Source organism: Bos indicus, chromosome 10 (genome assembly GCF_029378745.1).
Source record: "Bos indicus isolate NIAB-ARS_2022 breed Sahiwal x Tharparkar chromosome 10, NIAB-ARS_B.indTharparkar_mat_pri_1.0, whole genome shotgun sequence".
NCBI lineage: Eukaryota > Metazoa > Chordata > Mammalia > Artiodactyla > Bovidae > Bos > Bos indicus.
This window is the reverse complement of record NC_091769.1, coordinates 83,004,379-83,023,590: the sequence shown is the minus strand read 5'-3', so window position 1 is coordinate 83,023,590 and position 19,212 is coordinate 83,004,379. Positions and strand designations below refer to the sequence as shown.

At 41.1% G+C, this 19,212-nt stretch overlaps 1 protein-coding gene and 1 non-coding gene across 13 annotated transcripts in view; both read right to left on the bottom strand.

Annotated features, from left to right (window-relative positions):
- SIPA1L1 (signal induced proliferation associated 1 like 1) overlaps positions 1-19,212 on the bottom strand; it is a 521,546-nt gene that overhangs the window by 67,664 nt on the left and 434,670 nt on the right. For all 12 annotated transcript variants that reach the window (XM_070797798.1, XM_070797796.1, XM_070797794.1 and 9 more), the window contains 3 exons: positions 14,737-14,894; positions 4,013-4,586; positions 3,122-3,396 (listed from right to left, as the gene is read on the bottom strand). In XM_070797798.1, the coding sequence (XP_070653899.1) occupies positions 3,122-3,396; positions 4,013-4,586; positions 14,737-14,894 (1,007 nt within the window). The remainder of the gene's footprint in view (positions 1-3,121; positions 3,397-4,012; positions 4,587-14,736; positions 14,895-19,212) is intronic.
- On the bottom strand, positions 5,445-5,516 carry TRNAE-UUC (transfer RNA glutamic acid (anticodon UUC)). Its single transcript has one exon. It is a non-coding gene; the product is annotated as a tRNA-Glu (tRNA).

Below are 19,212 nucleotides of genomic sequence, written 5' to 3'. Positions count from 1 at the left end.
GGAGGCCTGCTCTTTCTGGCCTTGGAGTGGCAGCACAAGCTGACAGAGGGGAGAGTGACTAGTCAAAGAGCAGAGTAATTAGCTGCGAGCAAAACAGTCGTGGGAGTGTGAAGTGCGGAGGAGAAGGAAAAAAAGTGACAAGAGCATTATCTTATTTTGCTGAAAACTGTAGCAAGGTGTTAATGCTTCAGCTGTTCCTTTGAAGTTGTCTCTAAGGGAGGGAAGGGGAGAGCGGGCGTCTGGTCCTCCAGAGGCATACAGGGCATCATTTCAGACCCACCTAGGGCAGTCGTGGCTCTCACGTGGGAACCCTAGTGAAAGGGCCAGAGTGCATCTCTGAGGCCCACGGGGCTGTGCAGTGCGCTAACCAGCCCCCCATCCCACGCCTTCATGGGGGCAGGTTCCTAACACTCTTCTGTCCCATCACTGCCGGCTCCATGGCTAATAGAGGATGACAGTGATGCTCCAGAAGCTGTTAAGGGGAGATGAAGGAAAATACAGCCCATCCACAAAGGCTGTGCTGGAGCTGGTCGGCCTTGGTTTGCAGGATCAGACTCTTGAGCATCTATCCTGGGTGTGCATTCAGGGGTGACATATTGGTCGCTTGAAATCAGCCACAGTGGGAATATCTGCACCATGGGAATCAGCAAATACTACAAACCAAGGTTCCACTGATACATAGGGAAAGGATTTCTGTCCCAAGCATACAAAGCTAAGAGTCTGGATTCTCAAGTTAGACCTGGATTTGCCAGATGAGGCTGGGGAGTTACTAACCTTTCTGACTGTGGGTTTCCTTTAACTAGGAGTAATATTAATACTATTACTTCACAGGGTTGTTACATGGATTAAATTTGCTAATCCATATAAAAGTGCTTTTTTCTAGGGCCTGGCAATATTAAGGTAATAACTCAGCAAATATTACTTGTTTTTACCAATACACCACAGCAAATATATCTAGTCTAGTATTTTGCTGTAGACAAACCACCTCCTGTCATGGATCCATTTTTCTAGTAACTACTATTCACAGTTCAATGTCAGTAATGTTGCCCATTCCATCCCATTTCCTCTCACATACACATGTATTTCCCCCTCCCCATGAATTGAAGAGCCTAGAAACGGGGAAAGACCCCTGAGCAGACAGATGGCGCCTGACGATCACCAGGCTTCCTTTTGAGGAGGTCAGTCCTTAGACCAGCCTCTGTAACTCCGTACTGTGTGTATGGAAGGCTGTCAAGTTACATGAAAAGTGAAAGGCACTCAGTCGTGTCTGACTCTTTGCGACCCCATGAACTATATAGTCCTAGGAATTCTCCAGGCCAGAATACTAGAGTGGGTAGCTGTTCCTTTCTCCAGGGGATCTTCCCAACCCAGGTCTCCCGCATTGCAGATGGATTCTTTACCAACGGAACCACCAGGGAAGCCCAAGAATATTGGAGTAGGTAGCCTATCATGTCTCCAGCGGATCTTCCCGACCCAGGAATCGAACTGGGGTCTCCTGCGTTGTAGGTGGATTCTTTACCGGCTGAGCTACCAGGGAAGCTCAGGCAAGTTACATAGCTTGGTGATTTTCTCCAGTTTGTAAGTGCCTGTTTAGACGTATAGACTATTACATAGACAATTCACAGGAGAGACTACGGGATGGAAAACAGTCCAAAGAAAGAGAAAGAGGATCACAGAGCACTTGGAGAGAGCTCCAAGGACCTGGCTGCCTTTCCAATAGCACTCAAGAGTCATTCTTGAATTACAGTTAAGCAAAATACTTAACATTAATACTATGTGCTTGAGGAAATGAAGGTAGTTTCAGAATAAACCCTCCCTGCCCTCGAAATAGCTAAAACAAAACGTTCGGGATAAAATTTTGGTTTCCAGGGAAATCCAGTCATCAGAAAGGGAGCAGTTCTTAAAACTATGAGAGAAGGGGATTTTCACCACACTCTGACATCGGCACATCCACCTAGGAGATACGCAGTGCTAAACACTATCCTGAGCACAGTCTGGTCTGTAACACTTGGTCTGAGCTAAACACTATCCTGAGCACAGTCTGGTCTGTAACACTTGGTCTGAGCTAAACACTATCCTGAGCACAGTCTGGTCTGTAACACTTGGTCTGAAGAACTCAAGTCTGCAGATACTGCCATTGCTGCTTCCTTTTCAAAGGGCACAAGTAACCCATTCTAACCGTTTACACATTCTACCATCTGACATTCACTAATCTATAAAAGCTCAGGTGCAGGACTGGTCATGTTTTTTTGGGGAAAATAACATAAGAATATTGTCTTGGCCTTAGGAAGCCTAAGCATTAATTGCCAAAGCTTAAGAGAAACTCTTAGAAAATAGCGGGTTTAAACCAAATTAATGGATTGGTGGGGGGGGGGGGGGGGGGGAGGAACCACTAGCAAAAATAGCATGTGCATGCTCAAAGGAGAAAAGAAACAGTTGATTAAATCTGTTCCATCAGGAAATCTCCCCAGAGACAGAGAAATTAAATTTTCAACAGTGCTGCAGGCTTGGCAGAAGCTGGGAGGGGCGGGGAGCTCCTGGGCTCCCCTCTGTAAAGTTGGGGAACTACACTGCCCCGGCATTACGAGCAGGACTAGCTTGTCTGAAGTCGATTTCTGACACATGCAGACGCACTTAACAAAAAGCTTGGGAAGTCACATTCAGCCCTCCAGGCTGAGACAGCAGGGGTCAAAAGCAGTACTTCAAGAGTTCCGGACAGCAACTGGCTACAAATGGGAGATGCAGGAGAATCAGGGTCACGGAACACAAAAGAAAAGTGTCTGACACTTTGTCATGCTGACTGTCTCTTAACATCAAATATTCCATGTTTCTCAGCTACTGGTGCAAGATGTTTAAAGGGGATATTTACCAGACTTTTCTGTCTATGATGGTGACTTTATACACCCAGAGACGTAAATCCTGGGGATGGTCCAAGCTGGTGATTCTTTCCAGCTGCTGTTGCCATGTGCTGAAAGGGAGCTGTATCCTGAGTCAGACCTTCTGTGGAGGGAACTTTCAGCATCGCCTGTAACCGAGCGCTCTTCACACGCCCCCTTACACTCCCACCTAGTTGGGGAATGTTCTCCATGGTACATCAATGGCCCTGGACTCTCAGACCTACCTCCGCGGGGTGCAGTCGTCATGTGGGGGGATGATGACGACCTTCACTGTGACCGATGTTCTCAGGAGGTCGATCATCTGCTCGTGGCTCAGAGTGGCCACGGCCACCTTGCAGATCTCCACCAGCCGGCTGCCCTGCCTCAGCCCTGCCTGCCAGGCGTAGCCGTAGGGCTCCACATCTGCCACAATGCCCTCGTAGTTGACGTGGAAGCCGAGCTGTCCCAGCCCATTCCTTCGCAGAGTCATCTCCACCGATTCACAGCCTTTTGACACGAACTAGACAAAGACACAAAAGACATCACAGTCTGATGAACCCACTAAGGTCTTAAGTGGTATGCGTGGCCAGCAGGGTTATTTTTGAATACCCTAATGCCAGCTGAAGAGCAGGCTGGTTATTTTGCCTTCACTAATCTCCATTCATTAGGCCCAAAGGAACACACTTGTTGTGTCCAAAGAACTCAATGGCTTCTCTGAAGTTACAAGGAAACCTCTAACAGAGACCTACAGGGAGCTGGCAGTGAAGAAAAATGGGTGTTCTGCTATTCATTTTGCCCTTAAGACATTCAAAGCAGCAGATACTCAATCCAACAACTGTTTTCACCAGCTGAAGCAGACTGGCTGGGCTACATCATCAGTCACCACGGCAATGGGATCAGGTCACATGCAAATGAGTTTCCAACAAAGATGCACAGTGAGTGTGTCTTCCCCCACTTGTTCTGCTACTTGTCCTGCTGAAAAAAATGATGGGAAGCGAGCGTGACATAAACTCTGGATTCCTTCCCACCATGAAGGGAGTTTTCAGAGGACCTAATAAAATAGGACGGGGTTCTGTAACTTGGCTCTCGCCTGCATGGAAAGCTTGAGGAAAGGGAACTGGAAGAAAAACACTGACCTGAAGCCTTTTGACAATCTCTTTGATGTCATCATTGTTAACAAAACTCTCCACGGATACACATTCGCCTCGCTCGTAGAAGATTTTGAGGCTGGCGTCGGTTGAAGTCCACCCTATCACATCTCTGCAGGAACAGTTGAAGACCACACTCTTTGTTTCCTGTTCAATGAGTACAATGAACTCACTGGAGACCCCGAGGAGGCAGTCGATCTCCATCGCCTTGGTGTAGTCCTTGGCCCGCACGGCCCACACAATGGCTCCCATGCTACTGAGCTCAGCTCCTGGGTACGGCTTAGACTTTTCCTTCTTTTTGGAGGCCAGAGAAATGAACGGGAACTTGCCGGATGGGTCAATAGGGGTGTTGGTGACGTTCTTTTCTGCCAGGTCTTTCAGGTATTCCTGGCGGGTCCGCGTTGCCATGGCCCTGAACTTTTCCGACTTATGAGCAGCATTTTCTGCATTAATCACTTTGGCCAAAAGGAAGTCCCTGAACACATTTGACTTAGGGAAGGTGACCCCTTTCGGGATGGGAGGTCCAAAAGAAGGCACATCTCTGGACCTGGTGACAGCCACACTAAAGAGATAAAGAGCAGTGAGAAAGAGGCTGGTCAATATTTCTCAGACTCACAGCAGGAGAATAAAATACACTTTCTCAATGACAAAGATATCTTTCAAAAGGAAAATAACTGTCATCTTCCCACAAGAAACAACACACACTTCTGCTTAACATGAGCATACGTTTCCATTCAATTGTATTTAGGACTTACGAAACAACATTTTTTCTAGGTCAAAATACCCAAAAACTTAAGGTAAAAACTTTCATTAGCAGGTAGTAAATCAACCATAACTCTATGAAAAAACGATTTAACTGTAATAGTCTTTACAAGAAACATTTAAAATACTTGGTGATTATTCCCAGGTGGGGAGGGGTGGTTACTATAAACACCTTTCAGAACAAGTATAGGTTTTATAGGGGCTTCCCAGGTGGCTCAGTGGTAAAGAATCCACCTGCTAATGCACGAGGAGACACGGGTTCGATCCCTGGGTTGGGAAGATCTCCTGGAGAAGGAGATGGCAACCCATTCCAGTATTCTTGCCTGGGAAAACCCATGGACATAGAGGCCTGGTGGGCTACAGTCCATGGGGTCACAAAAGAGTCAGATATGACTTAGCGACTGAACAACAACATAGATTCTGTAGGAACACAAATGTAGCCCCCATTTTAGACAGGATGACCACAGAAGTCATCTTCTAATGCAAATATCCAAAGATATGTATACAAAGAAGAGGAATGGGTTAAAAGAAAATTAAACATATTATTTTTTCCTATGTGTCAGGCCTGAAGCAACCAGATCAAAAAGCATGAGTTTATTTTTTTAATTCTCTCTTATTAAATTGCTTTGGCTGCACCAAATACCTTGCTGGATTTTAGTTCCCCAAGCAGGGATTGAACCTGGGCCTCAGCAGTGAAAGTGCCAAGTCCTAACTACTGGACCACCAGGGAATTCTCCCATAAGGATAATTTTAAAATGAAACTTGAAATTTGGATAATAGAAAAGGATTATAATTTTTATGTGGTAATACCAGATGCTTACTCCTTGGAAGGAAAGTTATGACCAACCTAGATAGCATATTCAAAAGCAGAGACATTACTTTGCCAACAAATGTTCATCTAGTGAAGGCTATGGTTTTTCCTGTGGTCATGTATGGATGTGAGAGTTGGACCGTGAAGAAGGCTGAGTGCCGAAGAATTGATGCTTTTGAACTGTGGTGTTGGAGAAGACTCTTGAGAGTCCCTTGGACTGCAAGGAGATCCAACCAGTCCATTCTGAAGGAGATCAGCCCTGGGATTTCTTTGGAAGGAATGATGCTAAAGCTGAAACTCCAGTACTTTGGCCACCTGATGCGAAGAGTTGACTCATTGGAAAAGACTCTGATGCTGGGAGGGATTGGGAGCAGGAGGAGAAGGGGACGACAGGATGAGATGGCTGGATGGCATCACTGACTCGTGGATGTGAGTCTGGGTGAACTCCAGGAGTTGGTGATGGACAGGGAGACCTGGTGTGCTGCGATTCATGGGGTCGCGAAGAGTCGGACGCGACTGAGAGACTGAACTGAACTGAACCAACAGTGCTTTGAAATCATATTTTTAAATGAAGCGGTTCTTTAGTCCAAATTCTCTACTTTTGGCATTTGATTCTGACAATTGGTGAGGAAAATATGTTCCTTTCTCATTCCTTTAAGCAAGATTGAATTAAGAAAGCCTGTTCCAGTCACTTCCTTTGCATCTATATTGCTAAAACTGGGTCCAAGACAAGGATCTACAAGTATCTATACTAATCTATTATTTTTAATCTCAAAAGGAAAAGGACTTAAGTTTTTTCTAAAACAACAACAGGAATTAAATGAAAGTGGGGCGGTTGTGTGTTTTATATCATATTTTAAGATCTCCTTCTAGGACCTGAGGAAAGTTTGAGAGGACTGGAAATGATGATTCTAACAGATCAAACATCCTCTTTTCAAATTATCCAATTATTTAAAAGTGACTCAATTATGCAATTGTACTAAAAATACAAAATCTGTTTCACTAGAATTCTCAGAATCAAAAGGACATAATCAAAGAGCATGCAACTTTCAAATTAAACTTGCACAATTTCTTCTTTATTTAAAGGGTTTGCTTGAAGATAGTTGGCTTCACTTTTCCAAAAATGATTATTGCTTGTGAAAGCAGAATAAAGAAAAATCAGCATCCTCAGGAGACAAATTATATATTTTGTCAGAATATGCCACAAGGTGGCCTATTTCTGAAAATGGCTTTTTACAAATTTATTAAAAAAATAAAAAAAGACTACCTAGTTCATTTCATGACAAAGAAAGGTGGCAGGCAACATCCCATTTTCTAACTGGCAATGAGAATTCACAGAAACCTCCATCTGCATGATAGCTAATTACCTCAGTATTAGAAAGGCAGTTTTTCCTGTCTAATGTGAACTGTCTGGCTTGAATGCTGACAGCTGTATAATTTTAATTTGATCTTTTTTTTTTTTTTTCCCAAGTCAAGCAGATGATGCTAAAATCCAGATTCACTTGCTTTTCTAAGAGGAATCCCAGAAAGACCCAGAAATACTTAATATCTTTCCTTTTTAAATGGACAATTTCTTCTCTTGCTAATTTCATATCATTATTTTTTCTCAAGAAATAGCAGAGATTTTATTTTAAACAAGGAGAGAAAAATGCTTAGCAGAAAGTGTTGATATGGGCACCATGCATCCACTTGCCCCTTAAATTCACGGGTTGTCTAATAGATCTATTTATTAGCTAATAGAACGTTAGACAAACATATATTGAAAACCCTCCGGTAATTAGAAGACTCAAGAATGAACTATGAGGGAAAAAACCTGAACCCTTAACATATAATTATCAGTGATTCATCACGGTAGGGAGGTAAATGATACAGACACTAAAATCAGCTTTGCATCATTAGAAATAGAATCCTTACAGAAGATGAGGAAGATGATACCCTAGAATGCTCTTTTCAACAAAGGGCTTTATGTTGGGTAAATCTAACTTTCAAGGTTTTCTACAAGGTTAAAAGCTCATTAATTTAGATGCCACCAATTCTGAACTCTTGATAATAAGGTCTGTTTTAAGCTAAGTAGAAAGAATTTTTTTTTTTGCCTTCATAAGAAAAGAAGCCTTTCTAGAATTTCAGTGTGCTATATATAGATACTTGAGATGAATTAATTATAAATGGCTTTTGCTATTTTTAAAAGCACATTCCAAAGAGCTTCTTGGCCATACTTAGCCTAGTATGCAATACTGTATCTCTTGAGAAATAATACATTCTTTAAAATCATAGCCATGCCTTACATGCTCAGCACTGTCAAGGACTAGGAGGGTTATCTACTCAAGTGGGTTATCTGGATGACAGACAGAAGATCAAAGGCTGAAAGGGTTATGGAAAGTTAGCAGTGGGTGGGGGGAAGATACTTAAGAGAAGTCAGGGTTCCTCAAACTCCTGTCAACAGAATCTTGAGTTTCATCTTAACATTCATCTTGATTTTGCATTCCACTGAAGAGTATCTATATTCATTTTAACACAAAAATCTGTTCTGTTCCCCTCATCTTGAAGCCACTGAGGGACCAGGAAGGCGTTCTCTTTCACTCTGTCGTTTGACACATCCCTGAACCTCCGTTTGAACAGCTGGTACACATTCTTCACTTCTCCAGGAAACAGATTCGGAGAAGTACAACAATTTGCCCAGAGCTTGTTAGAGTGAGCCAGGATGGGAATCTGAGCTTCTGGGTAACCGGCAGTGTGACAAGACCACATTTACTCCCTGGGGCTATGTTTTTAAATTTCCACCTCTTAAGGTGCTTGCGAACGGGACCGTCTACAAGAGTCACACAGCCAAAGAGATCACCATTAGGCTGCTGCCAGTGGGCCTGGGCCTTTGCTGGCATCAAAGACCTTGGATGAAGTCGCAAGCTGATACATGGGAATGTTGCAGAGACATCTAAACAGAGGTCTCAATGAAAAAGAGTGAGAAGAGTAAGACTCTTGAACTTCTGAAGCACCATGGCAACAGCAATAAAGAATGACATTTAAAAGGAAGGGGACTTAGCATCAAAACTGTCGAGTTTAGAAGCTCAGATGAGACTGCCAGCTTGGGGAGCTTTCCAAGAAAGCAGACCTTGGCAAAGGCCAGGAAAGATGAGCAGCAGAACAAATGGGTACCCACTGTCCCCTCCCTGTGGGATCTCTACTGCTAACAGTCTTCAATCACCAACACCTGACTATATACCAGGGCCAAGGGTGAGATGTCACAGGCTCAGTCTTCCAGAAGCTCAAAGCCTGGTGTGGGGTTACCTCTGCTGGGCTGAGCACTCTGCTGGGGAAAGTTCGGCATGCTACTGGAACACTCAGGAAAGATACTTTACCCAGTCCTGGGAGGTCAGGGGAGCCCTGCCAGAGAAAAGAGCAGGCATTCCTGGATGAAAGTGGGCCAGGGTGTGTGTGAGAAGAGGCACTCTTGCCCAGAGAGTGGCATGTGCGGAGAGGAAGGGCTATTAAGTAGCCCCATGATGGGGGAGGGGGTGGGGATGGGAGGACTGGGAGAGGGGCCAGCGGATGCTGAGGGATAAGAGAGGCCAGACCTGAAGGATTCCATGTGGCAGGCAATGCCGGGGAGTCTCAATATTGCCTAAATGGTTTTCAGTACCAAGAGGGACATTTTCAGAATCTTGTCATAGAAAGGTCAGCCACACGGGACAAGAAGGATGCTGATTAATGATGGCTGGGATAGACTTTCTGAAAGAATCTCACCACGTGACCCACTTTGATTTTTCTTCTGTGAGACACAGTTGATTTTCCAACTGTGAGACACACAGTTGAAGCTTGCATATTTGTTTATTTTTATTCAAGAGAAGGAAAGAAGAAAGGCATGGTCATTTAATGTACATATACCACACTTCCCTGCCTACATCAGATACTTAGGGCATTTTTAAGTTGGGGTCAAGCAGTTTTCTACTGCACAGAAAGGGAAATTTAAGATCTGAGATGTTTAACGGTCTGGTCTGGTTCAAAGTGCTTTCTGCACTACATCATACTAACTCATTTCAACATTTACTACATCTTAACCACTGAATATGGAAATCTTCCTAAGAGAAATAATATATATATATCTACTTCCTAAACATAGCTCCTGACCACAATTTAACATCTGTTTTGAAGATGAGTATTTATTAAAACTACTTATTACAACACTAGTTTTAAAGTTAGCAATAATTCTTTAGTTTCATCAAAAAGCAACTTTCAACTGTTAAAGATGTTCTAAAATTTTTAAATAGTCTGCCTGAAATGGATCTAAATAAGGTTCATACATTACAATTAATTAATTTTATCTTAAAATTTTGAATTCTGTTAATGCTCCTCTACTTTTTTCACTTCACCTCCCCTTTACTTCTTGCAATGTACTTGTTGAAGAAACTGGGCTATGTGTTCCAGAGTTGTCCAGAGCCTGAATTTTCCTGAATAAAAACATGTTGTGTGGTCTTTTATATTTCTTGCAACTTGGCTTCTCTAGATGTTTGATCAGATTCACATTCAATTTTGGAAAGAGGGTTAAGGCTGATTCCTAGAGGGGGTTGTGTTCTTCCATTATGAGACACACATTTGTCTCTTTTTATGATATTTGCAGTCTTTGATGATCAATGCCTAGATCCATCCATTCATTAGCTGTTTAAAGCAATGGTCGTAAAATTTCTGCACTGTGTTTTTATAAATTGAGGCCCTTGGGGTGAATGGCGTACATTTGGTTGTTTGGTCCCAAGTCAAATGACCTTGGATTGCTATGCTTATTAAATCTGCACATTAAACATGACTCATTCTTCTGTATCTCCCTTATCAGTCATCACTTATTGATGCTTTCAGTACATCCTTGCCACTAAATGGTTCATCTTTTTGATTTGTTGCTTCTAATCTATTCTGTCAACTGAAATCAGACAATTAAGCTCTTTGTAATGACACAAGTAAAATAATAGAGACCAGAGGGCTCTCTTATCAGGTATAGGGATAAGCTTTAGTACTCAGACTTAGAGATTAATTTGAGTTCTTGGCTATGTCTACTATTCAAGGCTAACTAGACTTTGGAATTAACTTGGATTAGTGAGTTTTTCCTGTATGAACAGTCTATCATAGTTCCCAGGGTGGGACAGCACACATTATTTCAGAGTCTCATTTCCATATTCACTATCGGGCTTTTTTCCCCCCTCTCTGCTCCCCCGTTAAATCCTAGAGCCTAGAATACTGCCTAGGCACATTTTGATTAGGGCTGCAAAGAACTAGTGAAAAATAAATGAGTAACAATAAACTCTAAATTTTACGTTTTTGTATATAAATTACTTCGCATGTTGACAATGAGTAAGTTTTCCTAAAAGTCTATTTACATACCGTTGTCTGAAGGCCTAGGATTTCAAGGGCCTCTACAGCCCGCTAATCTCTCCAACAACACAGCCTTCTCACTGCACTTGCCAGCGTCCTTCCTGTGTTTATGTGTCCATCTGTACCGCTATCCACCCCTGACTCATAGAATTATTTCTAATTTGCCACTGAGTTCCACCATCTGTGCTACGCAACATACACTGAATCCTATCTTCCTGGCTAAACGTTCTTTGTATCTCTAGCCTGTATTGACCCCAGAATTCTCTAACAATTACAGCAAGACACTCCTTCGAGGAACTAACTGTCCACACTCTGGGTACCAAGTGGATGTCAGGAAATAAACGTCGAGTGTTCACAGTGGAGAAAGCTGGGAACAAGAGACTTTAAATGAGGAAAAGCATTTGAATATTCTAACTACATCTCTTACAGATACAATTAAAAGTAGATTTAAATAAAATTTGTGTAAATTAAATGTATCTCCAAGCTTTCCCACCAGAGTATCCCTAATGAAAGAGGTCTATGAATTCATATCCCTAGTACTTTGGGGGAGGGACTGGGGTATGAGAAAACCCCACATGTATGAAAACTCTTTGAAGACCCACATTTTATCTTAAAATTGGTACAAATTTTCCATTCTACTTCCTAATACATTTTCGTGAGAAAATAAACCTTAACATCCCTTTCCCAAGCATTAAAGACTACAAGCGAGGTACCCTAGTTATTCTGGGCCTATAAACATCTGGCATCACCACATACCCCAGGAAACACGTCGACCTGAATTTGAGAAGGACTGAGAAAAACCCAGGTACCCAAAGTTTTTAACAGGAAAAGATCACTAGTACTATAGTTCCAAAATTCACAGTGTACTGGGTCTTCAAGCAAGCTTGGCAACTAGGGAATTCCGGGCTAGCCCATGTCTTGTGAGCTGGGGTGTCCAGTGTCCTCCTGCAAAGGCATCCAGCATCACAAGGTGGGCTAAGAATATGCGGTCTCCAGGTTAAGAGATTAAAAATGAGAGAGAGGAAAAAAAGAGCAAGCAAAAATCATGATTCTCAGGCTGGGGAGGAGAGTTTGAAAAGAATAAAACAGATATCACTTCCTCCACCACTCAAGTATTGAAGACGGCTCAGACATCTTTCCTCCTTATATCAGTGTATTCAGACTTGCCCTGGACACACTTCAGTGGCTATTAAGCACTGAAAACGTGGCTGGTATGGTCAAGGGGTATTAAATCATATTACATTTTAAAAACTGTCACTTGATTCAGTTTTCCAAAAGTCTTTTAAAAGTATGTTTGGAATAAGCTATCACGAATGTACTTTTCCAACTGCAAATTTTATGAAATCTAAATACATATTATTTCCAATGAAAATTGAGCATCCTAACTGAGGCGAGCTGTAAATTAAAAATGCACTCGAGATTTGTCTTGGTCCAAAAATACGTAAGATTTCTCAATAATTTTTAAAATTTAAAAATTATATGTTTAAATTATAATATTTGGATATCACAGGTAAATAATATCTATTATTGGGTCAAAATACAGTCCATGGGGTCGCAAAGAGTTGGACACGACTCAGGGACTCTCACTTTACATTGGGCAAGAATCTACTGTTAAAATTAATTTTACCTATTTCTTGTTACTTTAAAAAATATGGCTATTGGAAAATACAAAATGAATATGTGACTTGCACTATATTTCTACTGGACAGCAATTCACTAAGACAAAGACCTTTAAAAGAAGAATCTCTTTTCAAAAGAAAGTACATAGCTTTCCATTCCCCAAACATCCTAGAGATGATTCAAAACAGGATTTAGCTTTCTATCCACAAAGTTGTATGAAATCCTTTGCAGGCATCCAGTACACAGCATGTTTCCATTGCTTGGGTGTAGTTTCTAACCTCAGTCATCCATCCCAATTACAGTCAAATGTTCTGCATTAATTCTTTCCTTCTACACCTAACTAACACAGCTTTTGGAGACCACGTTCTTGCTAAGAGGCTTTAGATCTAGGCTTCTTTTGCTTGAGTTTCTACCCACCGAGTCCAGGAAACTACAGACCTCCTTGGTTTGGGGTTTTCACATAGACTTGGCATCCGAGAAATTCTGGAACGGCCTGCAGGTTGGTAGTAGGGGCAGCAAAGACCCTATTTCACATGGCATGGAGTGAGGCAGCAGGGTAGAGTGGTTAAGAGACAAGACTTTAAAATCAGACTTGGTGCATTCAAGCCTATAGTCTGCCAGCTGACCTCAGGCAAATTACCTATCCTCAAGCACTCAAGTTTTCTCATGTGAAAATGGGGATTAAAACAGTACCCACCTCGTGAAAGTGTTAAGTCACTCAGTCGTATCCGACTCTGTGTGATTCCATGGACTGTAGCCTGCTGGGCTCCTCTGTCCATGTGATTTCCCAGACAAGAATACCGGAGTGGTTTGCTATTTCCTCCTCCAGGGTATCTTCTCAACCCAGGGATTGAACCTGGGTCTGCCACATGGCAGGTAGACTCCCTACAATCTGAGCCACCAGGGAAGCCGCCTCATAGGTTTTAAAAATGGAATGAGGTAATAATACAAATAAGATACCTAAACTAGAGCTGGGCTTATAACCGGGGCTCATCAGACATAGTTACTGTGGAATAGGGAGGGATGATGGCAGTCAGTAGAAGTAACCTTGACTTGTTCTATTCCCTGAACTTGCTTGTCCTCCTATAATTAACTTGCCTTACCCCTAGGATTAGACAGTTGTAGATTTCACAACAAACCAAATAGCAGCCTAAGTTGGCCACTTTCTGTATAGATGGCTACATTAAATAAAAAACAACTATTCAAAATTAACAAAGCCTTGTCTCCCAAATTTCAGGGATGCAAAACTACAATAAACTTTCATATTCTAAAAGGACAGATTCCTCTTAGGACATCTTACTCATGCTACAACATACTCAAAACATCTTCTTGGCATGACTCTCATGTCAATCCAGCATCACAGGTTCTTACTCTCTTCAACACTAATCCCCTCCAGGATTCCTGCAGAGGCCACTGCAGGTGGATCTTGAATTCTGTAACTCATGAGACTACATCAATGAGGGACATGGAAACAATTCCACCAAACACTTAACAAAGCCTCTACGACTGATCAGAAATGTTACAGTGAATCAAGTCAGCCTGAAGCAAAGGTTTGGGAATTTTAAAATATAATTAAAAAAAAATTAAACTTCTCTTCCCTACTCATTTGGTTTCCCTTGTGGCTCAGCTGGTAAAGAATCTGCCTGCAAAGTGGGAGGCAGATAGAACCTGGGTTTGATCCCTGGGTTGGGAAGACACCCTGGAGAAGGGAGAGGCTACCTACTCCAGTATTCTGGCCTGGAGAATTCCATGGACTGTATAGTCCACAGTCCATGGGGTTGCAAAGAGTTGGACATGACTGAGCGACTTTCACTTTCACTATTCCCTACTTATTATGATCATTCTTCTCTGCTTCTGCCAGGGCAAAAGCAAAATATAATTAGCAGTATGAGTAATTAGCTGGTGACCAGATGGTGTGGATGAAGGATACCACCTAAGGAGGAGGTGCGAATGGAAACAGCAGGTGTCTAACCAACATGTCTAGGGAATGTCAGTGCCACCAGGTTACGTCATCCTGTGAATTTGGCCATCCACATGCACAGTTTAAAGGCAGAAATAAATAGCGATAGACTTCCCATTGCCACTTCCGAAAGAAGAGCTGGAGGGGGCCTTCGATGTGACCGCCCGCCAACGCCCATCCAGCCACCTCTGGAGCCATTACCTGTAACAGACGCTGTCAGTGCAGGGGTTGTGAACCCTGACAATGACGAAAACATGCTGAAAGTGGGATCGGATGTTTTTCGGGCTGAATGGCTGTGCTCCTGGCTCTTGGAAAACAATTGTTACAATATCATTTCCAATGTGCCGCTTCCGTAGGAGCTAAAAGGAAACATAAGCAAACAACATAAATGACGACGCTCTGCTTTTTCCTCTTTGATTCCCTTATGTAATTGTATTTAAAACATTCATTATTAATTAGTGCATATTAGGTGAGGAAATCCACACAGTTACTGTCAATATTTTAGCATGTGTCTTATCATCTCCTCCAAGGAAGACTAGAGAAATAAATATTCAGAAATTTGCATAAAATACATAGTCCATTCAAATAGATCTAACCAATCTCTAGCATATTACACCAAGTCCTAGCGTCTCCAAATCCTCAGTTTCCATAACAACAGTTTTGTTCCATTTTTGTATAAGAAAGAAACTTGCCACGGGGAAGATTTTTTTTAAAGATGAGAATCGCTGAAGTAATTACAACACAATTTATGTTCTGATTCAATTAGCTTCATTTAAAGAAACGGGGCTAAGATGTTTTCTGATAATACTTTTTGTGGCACACGCTGAGGATGCAGAAATTAATAATATTCCAGAATGTTCTAACAGTTTTATAGCAGGTTAAATTTCAGGTTTAAATAACTGCTTTAATTACAGTGAATGCTGCTTAAGACTACCTTCTGTTTCACATTAAAAGGTGTTCAAGGAAGGTGGCTTTCAATTTCAGACCCTCCGAATGAATCATCTCAGGTCAGTGCCTCTCTGGGAGGGGTCCTTAAGCAGGTTAGCTCAATCATGTGAAGAAAAACTGAACAAAATTTGTATTACTCATATATATTACACGGAGGCTCCTACCAGGAGGAGAACAACTAAACACGGCCTTTACATAAACTATTCATTAGAGATAAACTTATATTTATAAATCTTAAAGAAAAATTTCTCCAATGACTTTAACTTATACAGATTACATACCAGTAAAATCAATGATCAAATATTGGCTGTCGGCCAATACTGGAGAAACAACAGCATTAGATTAGGGTTGAGAATTGGGAGTTAGGAAGTTTGTGAAATGTACTTTTAACCTTAGGAATTTTAAAGCATTCCAAATTATCTTTTAATGAGGCTGTTTACTTCATTTCTAAACATGCTATATTATCAGATGTGACCTAAATAAAGGCTATTCCCTATTGACCGCTAAATAAAATATACCCGTTATCAAAGATTATTAATCTATTCAGGATCTTGAACACATCAACTCAAATACAATCTAACTATGTATATGTCATTCCTGCATGGATGGCATTGCTTTTTGATGCATTGTCATCCTTCCTTCAAAATATGGCTTGATATGTTATCTTACTTACTAAACGACCCACACAGAAATAAATCCATCTATCCATCTTGCAATATATATAATGAAAAAAAAGACAGTGTTTATAAATCAATACCTGCAAAAAGATTTTAAGACACATTCTTTCTGGTTTTTCTAACCATAATGTAATCTATGTAGACTACAATAAATTCTTTAACTAGAGAATTAAAATTTCTTAATATGCAGAATACCGATTATTTCTTTCATTCTGATTTAGGATCATAATTCTTTTGCTTTGATTGGACCCCAAATTAAATCATTTAGACTAGCTGTCCACTTAAATGCCAACTAACTCAGCTTAGCACTTTAACTTATTTAGCTGGATATAAACAACTGAATCTTGTTACTGAATGTTTTACTCCTCCTCCCCATGTTACTTTTCTCTGCTGAAGGTTGGTTAGTCTCTGTTGTGTCCGACTCTGTGACCCCATGGACTGTAGCCCTCCAGGCTCCTCTGTCCATGAGATTTTCCAGACAAGAATATTGGAGTGCTACGTTCCTTTTCCAGGGGATCTTCCTGACCCAGGGATGGAACTTGCATCTCCTGCACTGGGAGGTGGATTCTTTACCACTGAGCCACTTAGGAAGCCCTTCTCCATTGAGTAATCAGGTAAAATAAGGCTTCATCTTCCCTTTATTTTTTTTTTTTTAGGTTTATTTATTTTTTATTTTATTTTTAAACTTTACATAATTGTATTAGTTTTGCCAAATATCAAAATGAATCCGCCACAGGTATACATGTGTTCCCCATCCTGAACCCTCCTCCCTCCTCCCTCCCCATACCATCCCTCTGGGTCATCCCAGTGCACTAGCCCCAAGCATCCAGTATTGTGCATCAAACCTGGACTGGCAACTCGTTTCTTACATGATATTTTACATGTTTCAATGCCATTCTCCCAAATCTTCCCACCCTCTCCCTCTCCCACAGAGTCCATAAGACTGTTCTATACATCAGTGTCTCTTTTGCTGTCTCGTACACAGGGTTATTGTTACCATCTTTCTAAATTCCATATATATGCGTTAGTATACTGTATTTATGTTTTTCCTTCTGGCTTACTTCACTCTGTATAATAGGCTCCAGTTTCATCCACCTCATTAGAACTGATTCAAATGTATTCTTTTTAATGGCTGAGTAATACTCCATTGTGTATATGTACCACTGCTTTCTTATCCATTCATCTGCTGATGGACATCTAGGTTGCTTCCATGTCCTGGCTATTATAAACAGTGCTGCGATGAACATTGGGGTACACGTGTCTCTTTCCCTTCTGGTTTCCTCAGTGTGTATGCCCAGCAGTGGGATTGCTGGATCATAAGGCAGTTCTATTTCCAGTTTTTTAAGGAATCTCCACACTGTTCTCCATAGTGGCTGTACTATGTACTGCATTCCCACCAACAGTGTAAGAGGGTTCCCTTTTCTCCACACCCTCTCCAGCATTTATTATTTGTAGACTTTTGGATCGCAGCCATTCTGACTGGTGTGAAATGGTACCTCATAGTGGTTTTGATTTGCATTTCTCTGATAATGAGTGATGTTGAGCATCTTTTCATGTGTTTGTTAGCCATCTGTATGTCCTCTCTGACATACATCACAGCAGGACCCACCTCCCAGAATATTGGAAATAAAATCAAAAATAAACAAATGGGACCTAATTAACCTTAAAAGCTTCTGCAAATCAAAGGAAACTATTAGCAAGGTGAAAAGACAGCCTTCAGAATGGGAGAAAATAATAGCAAATGAAGCAACTGACAAACAACTAATCTCAAAAATATACAAGCAACTCCTACAGCTCAACTCCAGAAAAATAAATGACCCAATCAAAAAAATGGGCCAAAGAACTAAATAGACATTTCTCCATCTTCCCTTTAAAGACCATTTGCTAAAGTTTTTAAAATCTCTCTACTGTCTGGTCAGAGTGAGTTTAGTATATTTTTCTTAGCATGGTATTTTCCTCTAAGAAATCTAGAATTTGGAATGTGCATAAAATAGTCAACAGACTCCAGATCAGGGAATTTATCTTAAAATAGGTTTATTTCAGACTTATAGCTGACTCACTGCTTTGTTTCAAACTACTCTTGATTACTTTGGGAATCAAGAGAGGTAAGATTTTGTTATTGACATGTGTGATGTAATCAAATTCAAGTGACGACGTGTTAGATTTGATCCCTGTTTTGTTAAATTCCGTGAAAGAGGATGTGATTCATTCTGCAGCTGGCCTGTGTTCTGTTAGTACAACAATCGACAATAACAAAATCTATGTCCGTTTGAAGGTCAGAAGTGATTTAAGACTGCTGTGTTTATAAGAGCTATTGAAAGTAGAGTCTATTAGTTCTCTGGGTCTTTTAAGTTTCAATTTGGTATCATTTGTTTTAAAACATTTTTAAAACCAACTACCACCACATACTCTTTAAAACAATATTGCCAGTTTCCACCTTGCTCTGTAACCATCTGCCATTTCTTAGTTTTCACATTTTATCATCTCACTGACCACATTTTAGTAATAGACTTTTAGATCTTTTCAAAAGAAATCTTTATATGAGGTACACAAATGCAATTGTTACTTATGCTGTTCCCTGAAGGATATGTTTTAAAAAAAGAAAAACAAAAACCATTTCTCTGAGATCCCATTGACACTTATTTTGAATTTTTCTCCAAGTAAGTAGAGGAAACCTCCTTTGAAATCCGAAATGAAACATCAGTACTTTCCTGCCTTGTACACTGGCCTCTTGAGATGAAACTTCACCTACTCATATGTGTTCTCTGTAACCCTGCAGAGTCATCTAATCACCATGACTTCAACTTGTTCTTTTCAGATTTCAGGAAAATCTCAATCCTCCTGGGTGAAAAGCAAATGATTAAATCACAAAGCCATCCAGCTGGCTGTTAACCTAGAATTTGCGTCTCTTCATTTGTTTTCAGCTCATTTGCTATTACTTCCACACAAAGTACAAAGCTTCCTGCTGCCGTGACAGGTGCAACATTAAATTCTGGTTTAAGATTTTACAAACTTGCCACTTTGGCTTCTGGGGGAAATGAAACAAGGGTGA